A 25,215-nucleotide genomic window follows, 5' to 3' on the forward strand; every position below is an offset into this window, starting at 1 on the left:
TCGTATCACAAATTATCTAAGCTTCATAAAACGTTTAAAAAATTAATAAATTTTAAATTAATTAACGTTCAGGTTTATTTTTGATTTTTGACACGGACAAACGAAGCACTTTTGTATAAAGGTAAATTATGTGCAATTAACTTATTTTGATTCGAAATATACGTAGCTGTTCTATTTAGATAAAAACACGGAGATTTGGTATGTTAGTATATGACATAAATTAGGATTGATTGATTTTATTCAATAATTTTTTGGTCACTTCCTGTTTCACCGGAAATGATAAACTTTTGATTTTTAAACGACAACCTCGGTATTTTTTTTTCTTTATTATATGACTTTATTATAAATGAAACTCTGAATATAATGACATATCATATGTGAACTTTTGATATTTTCGCATATGGTTTATTTGAAACTGTAGCATGCGGTTTATAATGACAATTTGACTCGAAATATACAGGGTGGCGCCTCTTATACGCCGCGGAGGCTCCAAGGAGAACGAAAGTTTGTATTGAAATGAAATTTGGGCAGCATATGTAGGCTAATTCAGAGCACTTTTTAAAAATATAGAGAGTTCTACAGGGTGTCCCCCAAAAAAGTTACATATCAAAGTTTTGTTTTTTGTAATGGAACACCCTATATATTAATTGATTTTCGGGTTCTGGGAGAAAAATAAAGGTGAGTTTTATAAGAAAAGTATATGAGTAAAATGTAAGGTTTTAGACATATTTAACATTTTCTAGAAATAAAGAACATTTTTTTAAATTACAATAAAAGATACCTAAATTGGAATTTACCCGGTATAGCCTAATATGTCGTTAGATTAACTATTGTACTTTAAATCAAATTAAAACTTGAAAATGTTATACAGGGTGAGACAAAATTAATATTGAACATTGGTCGCCTTTAAAAGCATGTTACTCTTTTATTTTAAATGGAACACCCAGTATGTTATTCCGATATTCAATGGAGTATTCATGTCTCTTCAAAATACTGTTAAGGTTGCCTACCCCTCAAATAAAGATTTTCCTAGATATTTTCATTTACATGATTTGATCTGAGTAGATCTTTATTATTTGATAAAATGTAGGTGGCTGTGATTATGTCTGACGTTACTTCAACATAGCTATCAAATTAGTCCAACTTTATCAACTAGTCATCATTTAGGGTCAGTTAAAACAAAAAAAATTCTTAGAAATTTGCTGAAAATGCAAACTTATCCTGCATCAGAGAGAATTGATATGATTATATTAATTGGTGAATGCAGTGTGCATTCACCAATTAATAGAAAACTTAAATGCTCCTGGTGTCATCTAGTCTGGTTTTTTTATGGGGATATGTTAAAGACAGTGTTTACAAAACTCGACCAACTATTGTCGACAACATGAGAGAAATTATTGTAGCTGCTTTTCGAGGTAGAACTCCACATATGCTTTTTAAAATGAAAAGATCCTTTTGAAAAGACAATCATTTTATGTAGTTAACAGGAAAGGAAGCATTTTGAGCATTTGATTTCATCTAGCTAATTTTTGTCACATAATTATAGATTTATATGTATATATATATATATATATATATATATATATATATATATATATATATATATATATATATATATATATATATATATATATATATATATATATATATATATATATATATATATATCTAGTTTTAATTCTGTAATAATTAAAATATGTTTTAAACGTGTATCTTTTTATTACCGCTGAGTGTTTTACTCTACAATCTTTAATTTTTCTTAAATTAACAAAAGGTATATCACACGGCCACCCAGATTTTTTCAAATAATAAAGATCTACTGACGCAAAATCATAAAAATTAAAATAGTTAGGAAAATCTTTGTCTGAGGGGTAGGCAACCTTAATAATATTTAAAAAAACATCATAAATATCAGGCTATACAAGGTCAACTAAAATTTAGGTAGCTATTATCGAAATTTAAAATTTACTCTTCATTTTCACAAAATGTGAAATATGTCAAAATCCTTAGATTTTAGGTATATGCTTCTTTAATAAAACTCACGTTTATTTTTTTCCTAGAAGCCGAAAATCAATTAATATATAGGGTGTTCCATTAGAAGAAACACAACTTTGATGTGTAACTTTTTTTTGACACCCTGTATAATTCTATATATTTTTATAAAATGCTTTCAGTTAACCTACATAGGCTCCCAAATTTCATATCGATATAAACTACAGTTCTGCTTGGAGCTTCCGCGGCGTATGAGAGGCGCCACCCTGTATACATTGATTAATCTAAAGTTTTATTTGAAGGTATAAAATTGAACCTTATAGTAAAAATTATCTTTGTAAAAATTATTTCTAAAGTAACAAGCAAGATTGAGCATTTTTTTTGTCCATTATCATTGCCATTTCGCCACACTGCACGGGACGCTTGGCTAACTTTTTTAACGCGAAAATGACTGTCTGTGACTTACCAGCGGATCCGCAATTAGTTTGCAAATGGAAAAGCGGCCGGCGTGGAAAATCTGCCACAGCGGGCGACATTTTCCGATTTCCTTGGCGACGGCGGCGGCTACGTGTCGGTAAAGGTCGCGCAAGTAATTTTCAATTTTGCCCAGGAATCGTCTTCTTGTCTGGAACAATTAAACAGAAATGGTATTTTGAATGTCTTGCTTTTTTTGTTTTCTTTCATTTATCTAAAAGTACCTATTTGTTTTTGTTTTGGTTTTGCTTTTTACAAAATACAAAACTTAAATGTTGCTACCTAAATGCGCTACTCGGTGCAGAAGCTAAAAAAATCGGACTTTCATTGTCTATATTTGTTTTGACCTACACAACATTTAGGTCAGATGGATCACTGACAGTTATCACGTGCAAACTATTCTAATTTCTAAGACTACTAAGCTTTCATACTACAGCTAAGCATTCATCCGTGAAGTAGTCGGTTACACTGAAAAATGAGAATGCCTAGACGAAGTACAATCGAATTGTAAAGCTGACTCAATGGTGCACCGACCTGAGGAGCAGCTTTCTCTCTCTCTCTTTCTTGACTATTCCATATGTAAAAGGAACGTAAGAAAAGATTAAGCGAACACCCAAAAAGTATAACATTAAAACTGTCTTCAAATCTGATCGATTGTAAAAAGCGTCCTAACAAAAACAAGGCCGGAGTCATCGAAACAAGAGAAAAAGTGTATCTACCAGATACCTTGTGAATGCGTTGAGACTAATGCCGGGACCCTATTAGGCCACACGCCACGCTATAGCACGTGAGCCCACGTAAGTCCACGTGTTGCTACGTGGGAAAGTGTATACACATGACATCTGAGACAGACGAATTGCTCATCACACGTGTGGGATGGCGTGAGCCCTAGTGTGTACGCATGTAATTAATGGAAAAACATAGACACATATTTTCATGACGTGGGGTGGCATGGCGTAGCGTGGCGTGGCGTGTTGTCTAATGGGGTCCCGGCTTAAACGTCCTCTAAATGTACGACTTTTAGCGAGCACAAAAAAACATGTACAAAAATGTGAAACATGAAGTCAGATATTGCGGCCAAAAAATCAGATATTTGGTCAAAACAGCACAATATTTTTTGAAGCCGTTTTTTTAGCAAACAGTAATAACATCTTTAGCAATCCTAGTACAGAAATATCAACGATATGACCACAACTGATAAAACGCACCAATGCAGGCATTCTCAGTGGACAATCTGTTGACTGCAGCCAACAATGCGCATGATATCCTAAAAATACTTTACTATATACAGGATGTCCAAAAAAAGTAGTGATATAGGAATCGTCTTCTAGTCTGGATCATTTAAACTGAAATAGTATTTCGAATAATTTTCTTTTAATTTATTTTTTTAAACATTTTTTTTATTTTTGTCTGTTTTTTTTTAAAAATACAAAAACCAAAAAGTTACTATACTCGGTGTGCCAGTACTACTGTATCAATGAAACAGCTTATTTATATATAGTTTTCTCACGATACATTTCCTCGTTTGAATATTCCACCTGATTGAAAGAAGATAGAGTTAACTAAAATTTGGTGTTAATTTAAAATATGCGATTTTTTTTGGAGAGGTAATTAAATTGCATAAACGCCACTATCGGAGACGGTATTACAGAGGTTATAGTTCTCCATCTCCGATATCAGTCGTACCAAAGTTTATGACATTAATGTTTGTCGCAACGGTGCACTCAGTAATGCGGAGTTCTGCTGTTTCCACATTTTCCTCACAGAATCTGCATTCGCACTTGTTTTTTAGCTTCAATCTGCGGAGCTGTTCGTTGAGGAGACAGCTGTTAGAAACCCCGTGACTATCCGAAGATTTTTCTTATGGTGGGTTCATACAGCCAAATAAAATAAAATAAGAATAAAATAAAATAAGAAATAAGGAATTCTTATTTGTGTGCGTTCATACAGTCTAATAAAATAAAATAAGAAATATATATTTGGTCATGCGCAGTACGATGAGGCTGGATAAAAGTTAACTTTTACGATTGTTTATAGTAATTTTACTATTTATAGTATATTTATTTATTCGTTGCCTACTATATTATACATTTTACTTATGTGAAATTATAAAATAAATTAAATCCAAACTGAAAATATTTGTAGGTTAGAATTAAGCGTGCGCAAAGCCGTTTTCACATAAAATAAAACAAGAAGTTAAAAGACAAAGACTTCTTATTTTATTTGTTATTTTATTTGGCTGTATGAACGCATGTACGGTATCCCATATAACCAACTTTCTTATTTTATTTTATTTTATTCTTATTTTATTTTATTTGGCTGTATGAACCCACCATTACTTAAAACAAGGAAAATCTTTGACTTTTCTCGGTCGTAAGTTCTGAGAAACTTTTTCGAGTGTCTCAGACCTTTGAAGGACTCCCATTCCAAGTTACGGATGGAGTCTTCCAGGTTTTTGAGTTCCGCTTTAACCCTTAACTGGTCCGGCGTCGCGTCGTCTGACAGACTACGCCAAATAATTAACTCAGCCTCATTAGTTACTGGGACCGCCCAAAGGATTGGCGTTCTAGCTAATCCTGCCCCTCTAGCTCAACAACTGATAGCCATATTTGTGCCCAAACTGGATTAGTTTTTTAGAAGTTCTGGAAGAAGTTACTAAAGCCGTAGTCTCACAAACGACGCTGGACCGTTTGTGTAAAATTTTATGTGTGACAAATTTGTGTAAAATATGACCGGGTCTTCGAAAAGAGTGCCCTTAGGAGACTCTAGTTATGAAGAAACTTTATTAAAATGATATGATGAGGACTGTGATAGTGACAATTGGTGACAATATGACAATCTGCCAGACAAATGCGTTTGACAATGTCAAATATTCCACGAGAACTATTTTTATCCTAGAGTTCTTATCCTAGTCAAAGACAATGTTACGTCCTAGTTAATTATTTTTAATGCCTAGAATGTACGAATCTATTGTGTAAAACATGTTCAGGAAAACAATGAAATTTGCCTCAAGCTGTAACTAAAATCTTTTCCTTTAACTCCAGTTTTATAACTTATTTTTTTACATAATAGTATTAACATCTTATTTCTGTATTGTAATGACTGTTAGTAATTTGGTTTTATTTTTAGAGCTTAGTAAAAACCTATATTTGTTTTTTTTCCAAATTTATATGTATGCTATTTTATTTTGTACTATATTTTCTGAAAGTTTATATTAATTGAACCCATTTTTGTCTAGATTAGTTTAATAATACATAATATAATATATAATGAAATAAAAATTTGTTGTTTTTTAGTTTTTGTGTGTTTTTTAACTTTTTAGAAGGCGTAGTCCCACAGACTACGCCGGACCGTTTATGATATATATCTATTACCGGACCAGAACCGGACCGGTTCCACTTGTGAAGCAGAACAGTTCTTCCAGCTAGTGGAGTTTTCGCTTATTTTCTAGCTAGGATGTTTGCTTTTCACTACCTTCTTGGTGGGCTAGCACCCAGAGTAGAAAGGTTTTATTTTCTTTGCCTAATTTATTCAGTTTCTCTAAGCTTTCTTTTACCAACTTCGAATTGATGCGATGAAACACCGCGAAAGTGAGTGTTCTAATAAGATGCTTATATTCTGTTAGAACAGTTACTTTTGTAGGCGTACGATTCAACATTTGAATGACTTGTTTCTACTTTTGTCACTGAACTACTTACCACTGCGGACTGCGGATAATAATGTCACTGCACATTATTACTGGTTATAATGGAAAATTACAAAACAAAACAAGTCCCAGAAACTTTATATTAAACCAAGCGAAAGAAATGAGACGGGGCAGTAAGGTCGCCCAAGTAATTTTTAACTTTTGTCGAGAATCTTTTTCTTGTCTCTTGCAATTAAACGCGATGCTTTTGTTGGCTTTGCAGCTTTCTAATGCCGCGAACGACTACTGTTATTGTCGACGTGCCGGCTAAAACAAACGGATAATAGGAACTAAATGAAAAACGGAGTAAAACTTTAAAAGAACACACAGCTTTTCGCGGTAATTGTTTCTGAAATCGAGGAAAAACTGAAGCTTAATGCGATGTAAAAGCTTCGTTATTGTGGATATTAATTTAAAAAAAGCAACAATACTGGTTTTAAATCACACACTGAAAAAATTAATTTGTGAATTTAATTACAATATTGATGGTTATTTATTGTCACAGATTATTGTAGTAAATTTACCATTCGTTCTTTAGTTTTACAACTCGTTTGTAAAATCGCTGTATGGCTAATTTGGAGCATGTATGTAATACAATATTCTTTATGAATTTCAGTAAAAAATGTGTATCTCATAGTAAATTTACTTCTTCATTGTAAATTTATCTTTTAAAATCGCCAACTTCTTGTACTATTACTATAGAGTAACAACAAATTTAAACATTTTATTATAGTGAATTTACAATTACTTTTGTAAATTCACAAAGCTTTAGTAAATATTAAAAAAATTAATAAAACACGTGTTTTATTAATAATATAATAATTATTATAATATTTATTATAAAGGTTAACAAAAAGTCAACTTATGTATGTAAGATACTTATCGCCATCTCTTCTTGACTAGAAGAACCTTACTTGAATTCTGAGCTTAACCAAAATAGGAACAAAATTGCCATTAGATACATGCAAGAAAAATGTATCTAATCAGAACAGTCAACTTACTAACTTAGAAACTACAGATGTATAGAGTCCTCTACTCCAGTCTTCAATTAAATTAATCCTCCGAAACACAGTCTGAAAGAATAAATAATACTTGAGATATGTTGATATAGAGAGATAATGGAATAATTATGTTTACATAAAAAGATTGCTAAAATTAATATGCAACTAATTATAATAAATAATGATTGTGTTTTCTAAGAGAGTTGGCTTTATATTTACAGAAACTGCATATAAACATAATTAATATAATATACTTACCCTTAAAAATAATAATCATCCACGCTCTGAGACGTTCTCTTGAACTGTTCTTCGTCTTTCCTCTTAACTACGTTTTCAATCGAATACTTAATGCGCATCAGCTTTACAAGAAGTCACGTGACCTGGCGTCATTTTTTACTAAATATATTATGGTAAATATACACAAGTTTTGTGAATATGTGTAGACATATTCAATTTTACTACAAGATTGTATTTCTCGAGGGGTGTCTCACTCGGGTAAAAAATGTACACGTACTGCCAAAATAATTTTTCACTGTCAAGCGACTGCCAATGACTACGAAGAAGACTGCCAATGACTGCCATGTAATTATTATAGGCGACTGCCATAAGACTGCCAATGACTGCCAGCGACTGCCAAGAAAATGTACAGGGTGGTTCAAATTCGACGCTTTTAAATGGAAACACCCTTTTCTATAGAAGATAGACAAAAACTAATATCGGTGTCTTGAGCTCATTTTTTGTCAAAAACATGATGGTAAAAACCGCATATCGATATCTGTTACCGTTTCGGAGTTACGGGGTGTTTTTTAAAAATATGCATTTTTAACAAATTGCTGTAACTTTTTTGCTATGGAAAATTTTGTATTTTTATGAAAACATTTCCAAAGCACCTTTTTACGTAGAATTTAATGGTTTAAGTATATATATTTTTTAAATTAATAATTTAAGAATTATCAACAGAAAATTTGATTTTTTATATGGGGCACCCTGTATATTTTTAATTTATTGAAAAGAATTTAAAATTACCTTTCCAAAAATATACAAACCAAACCAAACCAAACCAAACACATTTGATATTTTCCTCAATTCCTCTTCGAGATATTAGAGTATATAAAAATTCGCCCGCTTTAAATAAGTAGGCTTTGAACGGCACCGGCTGTAATGCAAAAAAATTCTGGCTGTGAGCATCAATTAAAACGAAAATGATATTTGCTATGAGAGATGCAGAATTTTATAACAATTTAAAATATATTTAACCAACATCAACAAATTTAAACTATATCTAATAACAATAAAAATAAACAGCAAACCAAGACATGAGATTTTGCTACAGGTTTTCGACATATCGACCGTCTTCTGTTATGGACAGACGGGGCAGTTTTTGAACATTTCTCGCGGAATTCATTAACTCAATGGGGGTGAAAGATACCCTCTCATAACTGCTAAGTATTTCTAATTCTTGTCTAGATTATACGGAAGAATAAGGAACCTTTATTCTTCCGCAAATATATCTATAGGATTAAATCCATAAGCACTAAGTCAGGCGGCCTCGACGGCCAACGTCTGGGATCTTGGTTAGCTATTCAATTATTCTTGAAATTGGCTGCAAAAATATGTTGATAACTTCAGCGTTCAGAGGCGGTGCGTCATCTTGCTGGAAAAATATGTTTTCGAGTTCCATTAAGGGCATATCATCATATCATCAATAAGGGGTCCAAAGCCTACTAGTTAAAAGTGGCGAACTTTTAAAAATTCTGTATTTCGAAAAGGATTATAATAAAATATCAAGTGTGCTATATTTTTGGAAAGGTAATTTTAAATTATTTTCAGTTAATTAAAAATATAGAGGGTATCCCAAATAAAAAATCAATTTTTCTGCTGATAACTCTTAAATTATTAATTTAAAAAAAATTATACTTAAACCATTAAATTCTACGTAAAAAGGTGCTTTGGAAATGTTTTCATAGAAATGCAAAATTTTCCATAGCAAAAAAGTCACAGCGATTTATTAAAAATGCACATTTTTGAAAAACATCCCGTAACTCCGAAACGGTAACAGATATTGATGTGCGGTTTTCACCATCATGTTTTTGATAAAAATTGAGCTCCAGACACCGATATTAGTTTTCGTCTATTTCCCATAGAAAAATGTGTTTCCATTTACAAGCGTCGAATTTGACCCACCCTGTACATGTAATTCCAATTATTCTGATTTAAATTTAATTTTTAAACTCACAAAACTCATTGTGAAGAAAATAATATCGTTTTGTAATAATCATTTAATATTAATAAACTGTTTTGTAAAATTATTTTTTTTGTAAAGCTATGTAAAAATATCTTATTAAAATACTATAACATTTTTTTGTAAAATTACTACCTAGTAATATTTTATTAAATAATATAATAAAAATATCAACTAAATATTTATTTCAATTAAAGTATTTAATATTTTGTTTTTGAATTTAAAATAATAATAAGAAACGATTTTAATCAAAATTACATAAATCTTACATGATGTGTAAAATTATTCTGAAAATAATTTTTGAATAAAATATACATTTCTGGTGTTTTCTAAGCTCCTTCGCCATTTTGTCATCACACATACGCATTAGTAACTCACGAGATAAATAAAAATAAAGATATAAATAAACAAGCTTTACTGTACATGGTGTCCCATTTTCGTGTGTTTTATGGGATTTTTCGTTTATGAGTAGACATACAAAGATGCGGTTTTCTCATGACTCTACTACGTTTTTTATGCAACTAAAAACGCTACACACAGATTTGTCCTAGCCCCTTTGGTTTCTGAAAGACAGTGCGAATTTGAAAATGTTGCATTTTTTACCCCTTTTTTAATTTCATATAAAAGTAGCACAGTGATAGTTATTTATAAACGAGAAACGCTGTATAAATCGAAGATAACCAAGATATCCCGTATGATCGAAAAAACGGCTTCCAAGAAGGCTGGGGAATGACAATCGTTGATAATTTAGGCGAGGATTGTCAAAAATTAACACTTATTACAGAAAAACTAAAAAAAGATATAGAACGTTTCCAGACACAACCCTATTTGCAAAAAAAAAATCTCCCGAATTTTAAATTACACCATTTAAAAAGCGCTTTTACTCAATAAAAAAATAAATTAAAACATTCCCTAAGCTCAACATAATATAGATTCAAAACCAAGCTAAGTCCTGATATTATTTGACGATAATCGAGAGAAGCCGAATAAAGTTCACTTTATAAAAATAAAAATAAAAACTTTTAAGTAATGTTCTCATCCTGCTGGTAAAGTAAATAAAATACTGTCGCATGCCCTTTTATTAATAGGCTTAAAAAATCTTAATGTTGCCTTAAATAAGCAACATCCATCAACGTCCTCAAACAGCTAGATAACCCAGAAACAATGTCCGACGTCCCTAATCATCTTAGGGACAACAAGATAACGAGTGTAATTTAGCATCCAAAATATATGATAAACCCTAAATTCCAAAATTGAGGCAAAAACTTTGTGTAAGAACGCCAATCATAGAACAACTACGGAAACTATTTTAACTGGTGTGAAATTTGTTTATAAAAATGAAAATATTCTCTTCTTTTCAATTATTTTTGATTATTAATTGATTCGATAATTATTATTGAGGTACGTAAGAGATTAGTTATGAAAACTTTCGATTTTCGTTATAGTGAGAATCGCACCTTAGACGGAACCTTAGGTGATTGCCATTTTATTTAAAAATCGCTTTTTATTCAAAATCCGAGGTAGATAGGTATAGGAAGCTCTAATATAGTTTGAAAGAGAATTAGAATCTGCTTTAAAAAAATAAAAGTTAAATAAAAAAGTGTGAGTTTTCTGTGAGCTTCCAGCTCTGGTAGCATCTCGGGTAGCATACATATTTAAATATCTCAAAAACCAAAGATTTTAAACATATTTAACCCTTATAATAAATGCCTTTTTTTGGGCCCAAGAATCCAAAGATGAAGTCAAATACCGGGCGTTCCATAAGAAAAAATATAACTTTGGCATGGATCTTAGTTTTGAAATACCCTATATATTTCAAAATAATTTTAAATTGTGTACATTGCATCCCCACATATACTCATAAAATAGTTTGTTTCTACATCTTTCCGTTTTCGTATAATTAACCGAGGCGAATGAGGAGCGCCACCTTGTATGAACTTTTACTTCTAATATAAAAAAAAAAAAAATTTTTGGAGACAACAAATGATAAATAAAGCAAAAAGTTGTTTTCTTTGTCAATAAATACAATATAATAACTATCAGCACTAAAATTAACTCCATTAATACTCCTACATCAAGTTTATTCTAATTATTCTCTAATACAACCCTATTAAATCAAAAAGCCTACTGCTCACCGTCTGCGCTATTTGCCACGCCCGATTGTCCAGGAAGAAGCGGATGGTTTTGAGATGGGACAGTGATTGATTCACTCGCCTATTCAGAGGGGGCAGCACCACCTCCAGCGTGGTCACTTTGTAAAGGATCCTGCCGCGGGCCTCGTTCAACTTTTGCAGCTCGTTCTGAGCGAGTTTCCTCACGGAAAAGGCCTGGAAAATGGCGGAAAGGTCCGGTTAAATTGGATTCGGTTTTGTTCGATTGTGTTCGGGGTCGAGGGTATTGTGCCTTGATGGATGACTTTAGGGGATATTTCAATTGTAGATAAGTAAAAAAGCTAAAATTACCATAAATCTAGAAATTACGTATACAGGGTGTTTCAAAAGCAGGGAGATTCGTCACGTAAAAATATGATTTATTTTTCATATCAACATAGGTTCGATTCTGCTTTGTTTCGTAGCTACAGGGCGTTATAGTCTTAATAATCTTTCGATTTATTATAATTTTCTTCCAAGTACTTTTAGTGATTCCAATAAAATTTTGAGGGTAAAAGCCTTGTTTATATATTCTTAAAGTTGCCCAACCGACTAGACAAAATGTGCTGCCAACTGGAGGACAAATCGTGAACCTTTCGGGGCGGAGTCAAAAATATCAATTATTTTCGTTATTTTCCTCAGAGTAATGTAACAATATAGCCCCGGGTTTCTGCGAACTTTAATAGTGATCAGCTGATTAATATATTTAAACGAAACTTTTATTTTATTGTAAATTGTGGATTATTTTTGCCTGTAATATTCAAAAAAAGTTACATACCTATTTTAATTTGATTTAGTGCAGGTTTATTAAAGAATCATTTCATTCTTAGATTATTTTATTCTAAATTGATTGTTTAACGAATTTTACGATATATTTTTTTTTGAAAACATAAAACTTTTTACATTCTTGATTAAATGTTCAAAAAATTGCAACTTGCTTCAATATTATTTGACATTAAAATAAATATATTGTACTTAATACACCATCTAAATCTTTATTACACCAATTAAATCTTTATTAATGTAAAATATGGCCAGAGTTTTAAAATCAAGTTTGCTTTAACTTTGTATGTATGAAGAATTATAAAAACTAAAATTTCATTATTTTAACTCATACACAAATCCCGTTAAACCATAAAACTTTCTAAAAGCAGAATACATCTAACTGAAATAATTCAAGTAGGTACATTTTCATTAAAAAAATGTATCAGGAAAATAAATTAATTAGATAATGCAAAATTTATTTTTTATTCTGTTTATATTATGGTCTTCAGTATTTTCAATACACAGGGTGTTTTCTACGACGTTCTCTATAGGTTTCTCGAAAACTACTGCAGATAGAGAGTCGGTTAAATGGGGAAAGAATTGCAGTTTTGTGAGGTCATAAATATGCGCCTTTCAGATTTTTGAAAAAGTTCATGGATTATTAGATATTTCGAAAAAAAAACTTTGGCTATTTTAAAAATTGTCCCTAATTCCATTATAGTTTATTTTAATCAAAAAGTTTTCAGATAAAAGTTGTAGATAATCACATCCTTAATGAGATTGCGTCCTCCTAACGTCGTGAACGTTATTTACGATTTTAAGAGAACGGTTTTCAAGACATGTTAGAAAAGTTAAATTTAGATAGTCGCGCAGTAGGGTGGTTCCAATATGACTTTCATTATGAAACTTCCCCCCCCCCCATAATGAAAGAAATGTTAAAAATTATTTATATCACAATTATGCAAACTCAGGGATCGGAAGAGGTGGATGGTGGACCAATTGTATGGGCCCCCTCGAAGAGGCGGTACGGGAGAACATTTTCTAAAATAACTTAAGTGTATGGGGTAGTGATATTATGAGGTTTTAGTTTGCGTAATGTAAATCGTAAAGAACCGTTTAATAATATATTCTGTGTTTCTATGTTATAAATCATAACAGAGTAAGAATACCATGTCAACTAAGTGAAATTAGCCAAGAAAGAAAAGAATTGCCTATAACTATAACTCTGTATCTAACTGTAATTTTTCGATAAAAACATATACATATACCTATATCGCTGAAAAGCTTAAAAACGGTGATTTTTATGAAGTCATGGCCAACTATGGTCAAAAATTACAGGCTTTAGAAGAAATCAGAAAACACAAACTCATTAGGTATATGTAATTATCTACAACTTGTATCTGAAAACTTTTTGTCTAAAATATATTATAATGGAATTAGGGACAAGTTTTAAAATAGCCAAAATTTGTTTTTTTTTCGAAATATCTAGTAAGCGATAATTTTTTTCAAAAATCCGAAAGGCGCATATTTATGACCCCACAAAACTGCAATTCTTTCCCCATTAACCGACTCTCTATTTCCAGTAGTTTCCGAGATACCCATAGAGAACATCGTAGGAAACTCACCCTGTATAGTATTTTGAAACTAACTATTATTATTATTTGACTAGTTTAACTTGATTAATAAGACTAGATTAATTTAATTTCAAATAAATTTGATCAGATTTTTTTCGTATATTCTGCTACCAGAAAACCAAGATTATATGATAACGCACTTTTCAACGAAGTTGAAGGAAGATATAGTGTATCTATCACAATACTTAATAGAACTACTACAATTACAAGGAAAACAAAAAGAAGAAATACCCAAATACCCCTTCACCTACTACTTAACTACAAAATAAACTATAAAAACACTACTAAACTATTTTTGGTAGACTACACTAACATGCTACACTAAACACTATAATTAAACTTAATAAATTAATCTAATTTTGCACTACAACTGCAAAGAAAAAAGAAATAAGAACATTTTCTAAAACTAGAAGAAACAGAACTTCCATACGTGCGACCAGGATAATAGGTAAAGGGGACAAAGAATATAAAATACTTTAAAATGTGCATTCAGAAAGAAAAAATACCTCGAAAATTATCTAAACAAACATTTTTATTTCTTATCAGTGAGAAACATCGGCCTCGTCGGCGTTGAAGAATTTGTCGGGTATTTACAATGGTCGAATTGTATAATTGCCAGCTTTTATAGCATATCTAATAGACAAAAAGTATCTGGTCGATTAGTAACCAATTGGCACAGTCCGAAAATTATCGATTTTTATTTTCTCTGTTTTTATTGGTAGCTTCAAAATTTAGAGTAACAAAAAATATTTTTCTGTAGTAAAAGATCGTGAAATACGCCCCGCCATCTGGTGCTTTACATCCATAAACGTCTTAGGTTGATCTACTTTAAAAATATATATACAAGGGTAAAAGTTACTATAAATACTACATATTTTAATGCTAAAAAAGTGTCGATAAATTCATCAGAGACGTGCATATGGGTTATCACTGGAATATTTTTTAAAAATAAAACATGTGCGCCACTGACTTTTTTTCTTTTGATATCAAAGTTGTGTAGACCGTTTAATCTCTTGGTATTTTGTCGAATTGGGCCACCTTGATGAGATAAACGCAATTTTATTAATCACAATTAATAAAATTAATATAAAAAAATAATAAATTATATATTTCCCTAGTTTATTATTAAATATTATTACTATTAGTTATTATTACTATTAGTCCAACCTACAGCTATTTCAAATAAAAAAAATAATGGTATTTAAGATAATTACAAAAACCCTAATTTTAAAAAGTTTTAACATCCTGTAACTCTAAAACTAAGCATTTCCATACCTATGTTTATAAGTACTTTTTTCATATTTTTTGATGAGGAATCAATGAGTACTTATTTAAAACTTTCGCAAGTTAATGATGTTAAATTTTTTTAAAGTATGCTATTAGACTTGGGTCAAGGCAAATTAATAAAATTGCGTTTATCTCATCAGGGAGGCCAAAATCGACAAAATATCAAGAGACAACTTTTAATCGGCATTAAACTGCTTACACTATTTTATTATCAAGAGAAAAAAAGTCAGTGGCGTACATGTTTTTTTTGTTAGAAAAATATTCCAGTGATAACACATACGCACGTCCCTGGTAAATATGTTAACACTTTTTTTGCTTTAAAATATGTCGCATTTATAGTAACTTTTACCCCCAAAATTTAATTCGAAACGCTGAAAGTACTTTGAAGAAAATTATAATAAATCGAAAAAATATTAAGGCTTTAACACTCTGTAGCTACGAAACAAAGCAGAATCGGACCTATGTTGATACGAAAAAGAAATCTTATTTTTACGAGAGATGGCACATGTTTTTTAAAACATCCTGTAAATACCATTAGTCAAGTGGAATAAAATTGAAAAAAAGAAGAAAAAGAAGAAAAATAGAAGCAAATTTAAAAAAAAAAATTTCGACTTTTTTGGATTGCATCTGGATATTTTTAGTTTCGCGTTTTTTAACAAAGACTTTTTATACCAGGTGTGTTATGTTACAGTGAACAATACCAACTTTTTTATTTTAAATCAGAATTTTGTATTATCGTTGGTTGAAGAAATAAGAAGATGCGCATCCTTATGAACGAATTCGCAGCACAAAGGGTGTCCGTGATGAAGCTGGCCTTAACGTCAGGGTGTCCGAGATTTAGTTTAGTGCTGCGCTCTGATTGTTGTTTACACCGCAGCGGATAAAGAATACTGTACCGTAGTTCTGCTTTCAGTCGGCAGAGTGGGTCGTTGATGGAGACAGTATTGCCAGAACTAGAGATTAATCCGTAGATTTACGGATTTTGGTTACAGTACGTTAATAATACGGATTTTCTATTAAACAATTTAATAAATTATATGATTAAACATAGGACGGCGTCAGAGGCTTGGAAATGAACATCGCTGTTATTTCATAGTATGTAAAATACTATGGTAAATGTCAATAATTGTAATTAAACGACTTTTTTCGATCATACGAAATATTCAGTACCTATAAAATAATTTTTATTTTTGTTTATTCTATGTTTACCACAATAAAAAAGTAATTCATAAACGCGAATTTTTCATCAAACGTATACAGGGTGTTTCAAAACAAATGCGAAAAACTTCAGGGGGTGATTCCTTGTAAAAAATAAAGGGTAGTTTGCTTCATAAACGTTGGGTCAAAAGTCAACCATTAGGGAGATATCGCGGTACAAAGATGGCGGAAAAAAAATGTTTTTATTTTTTATCTTGAAAACGAAAAGAGATAGACTAATGAAATTTTACGGAAGCATTACTGTTATGAAAACACACTTTCTGCTAATTTTTTCACTTTTTTAAAATGAGTGGAAGGGCTTGAAATAAACTACCCCTATCATTCTTGTTAATGAAATTTAAAGAAAAATCTTATCAAACACATGCAAAAAAAATAATTTTGATAGTTTAGTTTATTTAGAAACTTTTTTATCTCTTGTGTTTTTTTGATAAAACTCACCGATTTGAAATTAAAAAATAAAATGTAAAGCCTTACATGTCAGGACAAAAAACATTTTTAGATAAAGAATCTAGTGGGCAGCTGTGACTTTTTAGGATGTTTCTAATATTGTTTTATTTGACATTACCCTACTGCAATACGTTATTATCCAGATTATTATTATTATCATTATTATCATTAGATTCTTAGTCTAAAAATATTTTTAGTCCTGACATGTAATGCTTTACATTTTATTTTTTAATTTCAAATCGGTGAGTTTTATAAAAAAAATACAAGAGATAAAAAAGTTTCTAAACAAACTAAACTATGCAAATTAATTTTTTTGCATGTGTTTCATAATATTTTTCTTTAAATTTCGTTAACAAGAATGATAGGGGCAGTTTATTTCAACCCCTTCCACTCATTTTAAAAAAATTAAAAAAATACCAGAAAGTGTGTTTTCATAACAGTAATGCTTCCATAAAATTTCATTAGTCTATCTCTTTTCGTTTTCAAGATAAAAAATAAGAACATTATTTTTCCGCCATTTTTGTACCGCGATATCTCCCTAATGGTTGACTTTTGACCCAATTCGTTTATGAAGCAAACTACCCTTTATTTTTGAACAAGGCATCACCCCTGAAGTTTTTTCGCATTTGTTTTGAAACACACCTGTATACAGGGTTGTTCACCACATGCGACACGACATTATTAGGAAGGAAACGATTATATTTTTTACAAATTGTAAAGTTTTGGGTTCGATGAAGGACTATTAGAGGTACACTTTAAAAATAATTTATACAAGATACAGAGTGTCCTAAATAAGTAAAAAATATCAAAGTTGTGATCTTTTTAAATAGAACACCCTGTATATTATTTACATTTTTTTAGTTTCTACGATTAAAATAAAGGTAAATTTGATTAAGGTTTATTACACTAAGAATCTTACCGTTTTTGAAATATTTTCACTTTCTTTTGTGAAATAGCAGTAAAAAATTTTACTAAGGCTTCATTTGTCCAAGGGTACTGCAAAGATTTTAATACGAAAATATTACTGAAGTTTATTTACATTGATCAGTTATTGTTGTTGCAATAATAAAAATAATACTACCTTATACAGAGCGTCTCAAAATTTATTTTAAATAATTTCTAGCTTTGAACGCCAATAACTTCTTTAATTTAAATGGAACGTCCTGTATATTTTAGGAGAATCAGATGCACAATTTAATTGTCTTTCAAATTGTATTATACCATTTTTTACCATATTATTATCGTTTTAAGCAAAACGATAATATTACTAGCCATTTGTATGCAAAAAGAAAACTATTTAAATCTTTATAAAAGAGTATACCATTAATTAAATATAACACCACTATTTCCGCCCATATACTAATTAATTACATACTTAATTGTGTTCGTTAATAAATTATTCTAAATAAATGTGGATTTCAGTCAGAAATCAATATAATAATAAGTTATCAAAATGAACGTCTCTGTTGTTATAAATAAGCATTTATTAAAAAAATGAAATATAATTTTAAGGTGTTACTTTTTACCACACTGTCTAATACACATACAAAACTCAGTTTTTTAGTATTTGGGGCAATTATTATTAATCAACGCAAACAGTCAGTTAATGTAGTTTGAATACTGGAATCATATTAATTGGTCTTCTTTAACAAATATTTAAATAGTTTTTTTTTTATTTTTTAAATCTTTAAAAAATCTATCTTTAAAAATAATCTAAAATGTCAATATTCCATGGGTATATTGATAAATAAGTTCTAAATTACAAGAAAACGCATTTTCTACGGAAACTTAAAGAGATAAGTAAAAAATGGTATAATACAATTCGATAGACAATTAAATTGTGCATCTGATATACCTAAAATATACAGGGCGTTCTATTTAAATTAAAGAAGTTATTGGCGTTTAAAGCTAGAAATTATTTAAAATAAATTTTTAGACACTCTGTATAAGGTAGCATTATTTTTATTATTGCAACACAATAACTGATTAATAAATAAACTTCAGTAAATATTTAGTATTAAAAACTTTGATACCCTTGGAGAAATAAAGCCTTAAAATTTTTGCTGCAATTTCACAAAATTGAAAATATTTAAAAAACGGTAAGGTTTAAGTGTAAATCAAATTTACCTTTATTGTAATCGTAGAATCTAAAATATAATAATATACAGGGTGTTCCATTTAAAAAAATACAACTTTGATATTTTTTACTTATTTGGGACACTCTGTCTCTTGTAAAATTATTTTTAAATTGTACCCTCTAATAGTCCTTGTGAAGGGTACACAAACGCATTTCAAATACATCTGAAAGTCAACCTTAAAGGTCGTTTAAGGTCTCACAACAAGGTTCTTTCTGGAATCACTCAAGGAGGTTTGAAAGCCACATATGTCAAGGTCAAGCGAACTGCGCATGTGGAGGAGCCCAATCGGCTAATATCTCCTACTCCTTTCGCTGGCCGAATTAGAGAAAATGAGTGTTTTATGCGTTGGCCGCAGAACGAGTAGTGGCTCTATGGGGAAATTTTAATAGCCTTGTCACGAATTCGCCTATTAGGTGGCGTATCTTCCCAATTCTTTCAACCAACAATATTATTACATATTTGGGAAAATTACTCGTAATTCTATCCATTATTCAAATGCTTCTGAAATATTAAGTGGTTTTTGCAAAACTGCTGTTACTACAGGACAGTAGCTGGCAGTGTTATAGTTGTTTTCAGTTTTTAGAATTTCATCAACACAGTTTGGACTACTTGGTATAACACTATTCAAAAATAGTAATTTCAACTTACCAGATTATCAAACTTTCTTGCATTAACTGGATCGTTGATCTGCCTTGCAACTGTGTTGATCTGATCAGCAAACGAACCAAGATCCCTTTTGGTTGTAGGAGTTGAAATTCTAATTCTATGCGCGGTAAAATTAGTTGATGTCAAAGTAGATAACACCTATGTGGTAAAAGAATAAACTCAGCATTATCATTCAACAAGCTATTTGTTTACTTATGGTTATTTGAAATTTTCAATATAAAGAAACTATGTACGAGTCAGATTCAAAGTAGTTAGTAATAACATAGCTATTTGTAAAACTAAACAAGCACGAAGTAGTAGGTAGCACGTGGTAGTAAAATATTAGTTATTTTTTATACAAGACGATAAAATGGTATTTTATCGTCGACCGGAAAAGGTTAATAAAATTGACGAGCGATGAAATCGCGAGTGAATTAATTTCGGGAGACGATAATGCAATTTTATCGTCGTGTATAAAATAATACTTTTTTCCATAGCGAGTTACGTTTTAAAAAATATTCAGAAATTCATATTTCAAGGAATTTATTACGAGTAAGTTATACAACGGAAATCTGCTGACGTAGTGCCGGTGCCGGATAGTGAGTGCTTAGTGTGCATGTTTCGAATCGTCTTGATTTTCTAACAGACATTATTTGATTCAGACAGATATTTGATTTGAAGTAATTTAGATCTATTAATTTTAACTTCTGTATTTCTAATTTTTTTGTAACTTTAATGTATAAGTAAAATAAAGCTTTTATAAAAAGAAGATTGTGTCGTCTCGTATTATAAGTAGTAGAAAAATATTGTGCTGGGTTGGCGTTGGTTTCTATGTAATTTGACAAATAAATATAAAGCTGTCTCTTTAGTTGTCAGTTTTGAGTCAATATTTTTTAATTCTCTTTCGTGTCGATTGCTGATTGAATTGGAGCCAGGGCCATGTAAGTGAAATATTAAAAATGATTCCAGCAAAAGTTTCCCAATTTACGACGGGTGATGGCGCTGATCGTCAAAATTTTTGTACAGGGATTTTGCTTACCGACAATACGACGTGAGCTACGACCGGACCAGGACCAATCAGAACGATCAGTCTTTCTTGGACATTTGCCGTGGAAGTGTGTGTTAATTTCTGTTGTGATAAGTGTGTTTGTGTTTGCAGTTTGATTTTTCGGTTTTGATATTAAGTTAAAATTAATTTTGATGTATTGTATCAACTGTTTTTATGTAATAGTACTTTTTTTTAGTTCTATGGTCTGATATGTAATGATTTGTTAATGTTTGATTAACAATGTTATACCAAAGAGGTTATACTTAATATATCAATTTGCATAGCATACCTTTTTTATCAATAAACTTTGTTGATTTTCAGATTATTTAATTCCTTTTGTTTCCGTTTGTAATTTTATTTTTAAGACATATTATGTGATTGTTACACATAATATGTTTTATAAATCAAATTGCAAATAGCGAATAAAGATAATTAAAATAAAAAAGTGTATTTTACAATTTTCGCCTGCTCCCCCCGGCCCCGCACCCCTTTGGCTATCCTGTAAATGTTAGCTACAACGAGAGATGGCGCTACCAAAATGGTACCGATTCATTACAAGGAACTTGGGCTTCTTTTTCGTTAGTATATTCTGTGAACGAAATAAGTAAATTACTAACAGATATTCAGGCTGGGGCGACAAACGCCATATCCAAACTACTTCCATTTAAATCCCGAATAACTTATGAAAAGGAATACAAAAATTTTCAAAAATGGAAGCAATTAAAAAACGTGCGAGAAGAAATAAATTTTTTAACCTATCCTCGCTGTTAAAGTATCATTTAATCTACACTTGCGGTTAAAGTACTATTTTATCTACTATTTTTGATAGATATAAGGCACAGTTGCTACACAATAGTAGCTAAAAATTAATTGTTAGTTCTAAAAAAACTCAAAGTATTACCTGTAAATTTACTTGCAACTCCGAACTAATAATGTCTGCATCAGTTTTTGCATGTGTCATATTTTCAAAAATCTCCTCTAAATCCTCCCAGTTTTTGTAGTTCAAAAGCGCTTCGATATCAAAATGATTCTTGAGGTGAAACGGTTTGTAGATAGTCTGATCTCTCTGACAGCTCCTTCATTTTATCAATAAATTTAATATTATTTCAATAATTTCATTTAAAGTCAGTTATAGTACCTTAATACTTCGGCTACTAAAACTGTGCCATTTTTTGTCGATATTGTCTCAAAAAATCCGTCTTCGCCATAAAGAACTCCATTAGCATCGAGTAATTCGCTTAGAGTTTCAAAGTACGGTGACTGATAAAGTGGATTGCACAAAAATGCCTTACTGTGACCTCCAATAAGTAGTGAAATTGTACCTGTAAAGCAAGCCAGAACAAAATTTTAAATTTTGTGTCACAAAATATGTTTAAAAACCCATGTTAAGTTTTGCTTTGAATTAAACGGAATATTTGATACATTAATGTTTTTATAAAAAAAATTAAATATTTCTGATTTTTGAATAAAATTCATACTACTTTGTTATCGTCATGTCTAAAGTTAAATATAAAGGGTCATACATTTGTAGACTAGTTAACCACTTCCCCCTCCTTTATAGATCTCTTGTGTCTTCGTTTCATACAGTCTCGGTGCTTTGATAAAAGCCAGCATCTGAAACGGTTTGACAGAGGTTAAGGTAGGGTTTCCTAGGACATAAGAATTGGTGTCCTCCAACGGTCTAAGACACTCAAAAAAGTTCCTCAGAACGTACTACCGAAAAAAATCAAATATTTTCCTTGATTTAAGTAAAAACAATCTTCGGATTGTCACGGGGTTTCTAACAGGACACTGTCTCCTCAACGAACACCTCAGTAGGCTGAAGCTGAGAAACAACGGCGAATGCAGATTCTGTGGAGAAAATGGGAAAACACCAGAACAGCTGAGTGCGCCGAGACGATGACCATTCGTGCCATGAAAAATGGCTTCAAGAAGAAGGAGAACATCGCATCTTTCATCTATTTCGGAGGAATTAAAAACAAAAAATAAATAAAATTTATTTAAAATGAGGGAAAAAAGACTATCCGAGAATTGAAACAAACTTAATGAGTATTTCAGAGTCAATATTCATCAATAAAAAAAAATTGGTCAAGTGCGAGTCGGACTCGCGCACGAAGAGTTCGGTACCATTCATATCTATACAACATTAGACACTATATTATTATAAACTTTTTTTCCGATTTAGCTGAAATTTTGAATGCGCCTATAAGTAATTTCAAAAAAAAAATGAAGAAACACATTACTAAAAATTATATTAATCAATAATAAATATGTAAAAAGTAAAAATAAATATGTCAAAATATGTAAAAATTAACGATTAAAAAAAAGTCGCCTTGACTAGGATTCGAACCTGCCTTACTACGGCCCACCGAGGACTTGAAAGATTCTATGTAAAATTCTTACTTAAAAGATAATGTTTAGTGAAAGTACTTTTTTATTTATAAACATTTATTTAATTCTGTTTTTAGTATTTGTTCTTATAGCGGCAACATAGATACATTATCTGTAAAAAATTTCAACTGTCAAGCTATAACGGTTCATAAGATAGACCTTTGTGATGGACGGACGGACAGCGAAGTCTTAGTAATAGGGTTCCCGTTTTTACCCTTTGGGTACGGAACCTAAAAAGAAAAAAAAAAAGATGGGTTTAGTAAAAAAGGAGTTTTAATTGTGAATACCGAAAACTTGTGGAACGATTTTTATAGTTAAACAATTATAAATTTACCTATTTTGTAGCACATTTTGGTTTATTAAGCATTCTTATTCCAGTGAGCACTTTATTCCTTTAAGGGAAATGTGTTCTAGGTGACGTCGTTGTTACGTTACCAGGCCCATCTTTTGCCTGATATGAAGCAATAAAACGCAGAATACGTAGTAACTGTTCCCTAATGGTCCCTAAATGTGACAAAACTTCACTGGGATCTTTTTACTAAGTAATATGTTGTAGGTTGCAGTATTATTAAAGTCTAAGTTAATTTCGTAGAATATCTTTGTCTAAAGTCTACATATCAGTTCTTCTGACAGCGTCTGTCATATTTGCATACTTTATATATTCACAAATGTAAATCTAGTCACAGAAGTTAATTGACCTAGTTCCAAGAGAAAATTTTCTAGATCTAACTTTAGCGTTTTAGGTCATATTGCATAAGGCACTTATAATATTACTTTAATTTTCATACAACGTTTTTCTCTCTAGATAGGTACAGACTGTCCGAAAAGATTTTTACTCCAATGTTCTTTACAAAATATACAGCCAGACTACCAGTAGTATCGAATAAAAAACGGCGTCAAAGACAGCTGGAGAATGACTATCAATAATAATTTTGGCGAGGTCAATCTCTGGATGTGATTTAATAAAAATTGACAGAAAACTAACACTAATTATAGAAATATTAAATAAGATATAACGTTTCCAGGCATACAACACTACTTCCAAAAAAATATTTTTTCTCGGATTTAATAATAATTTTTACACTATTTAAAAATCATTTTTACTCAATATAAAAATAAATTATTATTATAACAGCATTGAAAAATGAAGAATAACGTTAAACCATCTTTTATACATGTCCATGGATACTACCGGGTGTCCCACTAAGAATAGCTCTCGGCTGTATCTCGGAAAGTATTAGCCGTAGGGTTTACGGAAAAAAGTATTTAGAATTAAAGGGGCTATGAGAAATTGCTGGAAAAGTTTTTACACAATTTTGCCTAGATAAGGTGATCTATAAATAATAGCTTCATAATCTTCAGTAAATTTTGAGTACTTTTTGTTAGAGGCATTTTCCCCTATCTACCAAAATAAAGTGGTGGGGGAAGGCTAGATCTGTTTTTATTTAAATATTAATAACTCTGGACTGGATGATCGGAATCCAACAGACGAGGGCTCGTTTAAAAGAGCGTTCCTTATTCTATATTGTACCACATAAACAATAATAATAAGCTTTTGAACGTAGACGCTAGGGGGCGTTGTTTTACAATTTAACAAACATTGCGCGTTTTTTCAAAAAAATTAAATACAAAAGTATTTGTAATTTTAGCTGATAGCAAAGAGTAGTAAAAACTTAAAAAGTCAGCGAAAACCGCATCTTGATATCTTCTTTCAAACCGAAGATATTAGCAAAATTATAATAAATACCAAAAAATAAGCCCTTAATTACCTTATTTTTACAACACGGGATCAGTAGCCCTCTTAATTATGCCCATTCTAACAAAAAAAAAATAAGATAGAAACAGTTAGTTTATTTTAAAATCGACGAAATACCAGTATACCATAATACCAGAGGTATTAATATCTAATAATTAAGATATTAATAACAGTGAACAAGAAACGATGATTCGGTGAAGTCATGGTAGGCTTTGGGAAAAAGTTGCTTTTGACGTAATAGTATAAACGTCAAATTGTTATTAGATCAACATTTTGATAGTCTTATCATTGCTTTTTAAAAATGCCTTTATTATTTGAAATTGTTGAAGTTGTTGGCATTTT

The 25,215-nt window shown here is 30.8% G+C and overlaps 1 protein-coding gene across 1 annotated transcript in view; it reads right to left on the reverse strand.

Moving 5' to 3' along the window:
- LOC115879168 (prominin-2) overlaps positions 1–25,215 on the reverse strand; it is a 176,362-nt gene that overhangs the window by 27,306 nt on the left and 123,841 nt on the right. Inside the window, exons 11-15 of the mRNA XM_030895857.1 lie at positions 21,865–22,048; positions 21,628–21,802; positions 19,682–19,837; positions 11,530–11,721; positions 2,459–2,617 (exon numbers count right to left, since the gene is read on the reverse strand). Of these exons, the coding sequence (XP_030751717.1) occupies positions 2,459–2,617; positions 11,530–11,721; positions 19,682–19,837; positions 21,628–21,802; positions 21,865–22,048 (866 nt within the window). The remainder of the gene's footprint in view (positions 1–2,458; positions 2,618–11,529; positions 11,722–19,681; positions 19,838–21,627; positions 21,803–21,864; positions 22,049–25,215) is intronic.

This window comes from Sitophilus oryzae, unplaced genomic scaffold (genome assembly GCF_002938485.1).
Source record: "Sitophilus oryzae breed Bouriz unplaced genomic scaffold, Soryzae_2.0 scaffold_1576_pilon_pilon, whole genome shotgun sequence".
Classification (NCBI taxonomy): Eukaryota; Metazoa; Arthropoda; class Insecta; order Coleoptera; family Curculionidae; genus Sitophilus; species Sitophilus oryzae.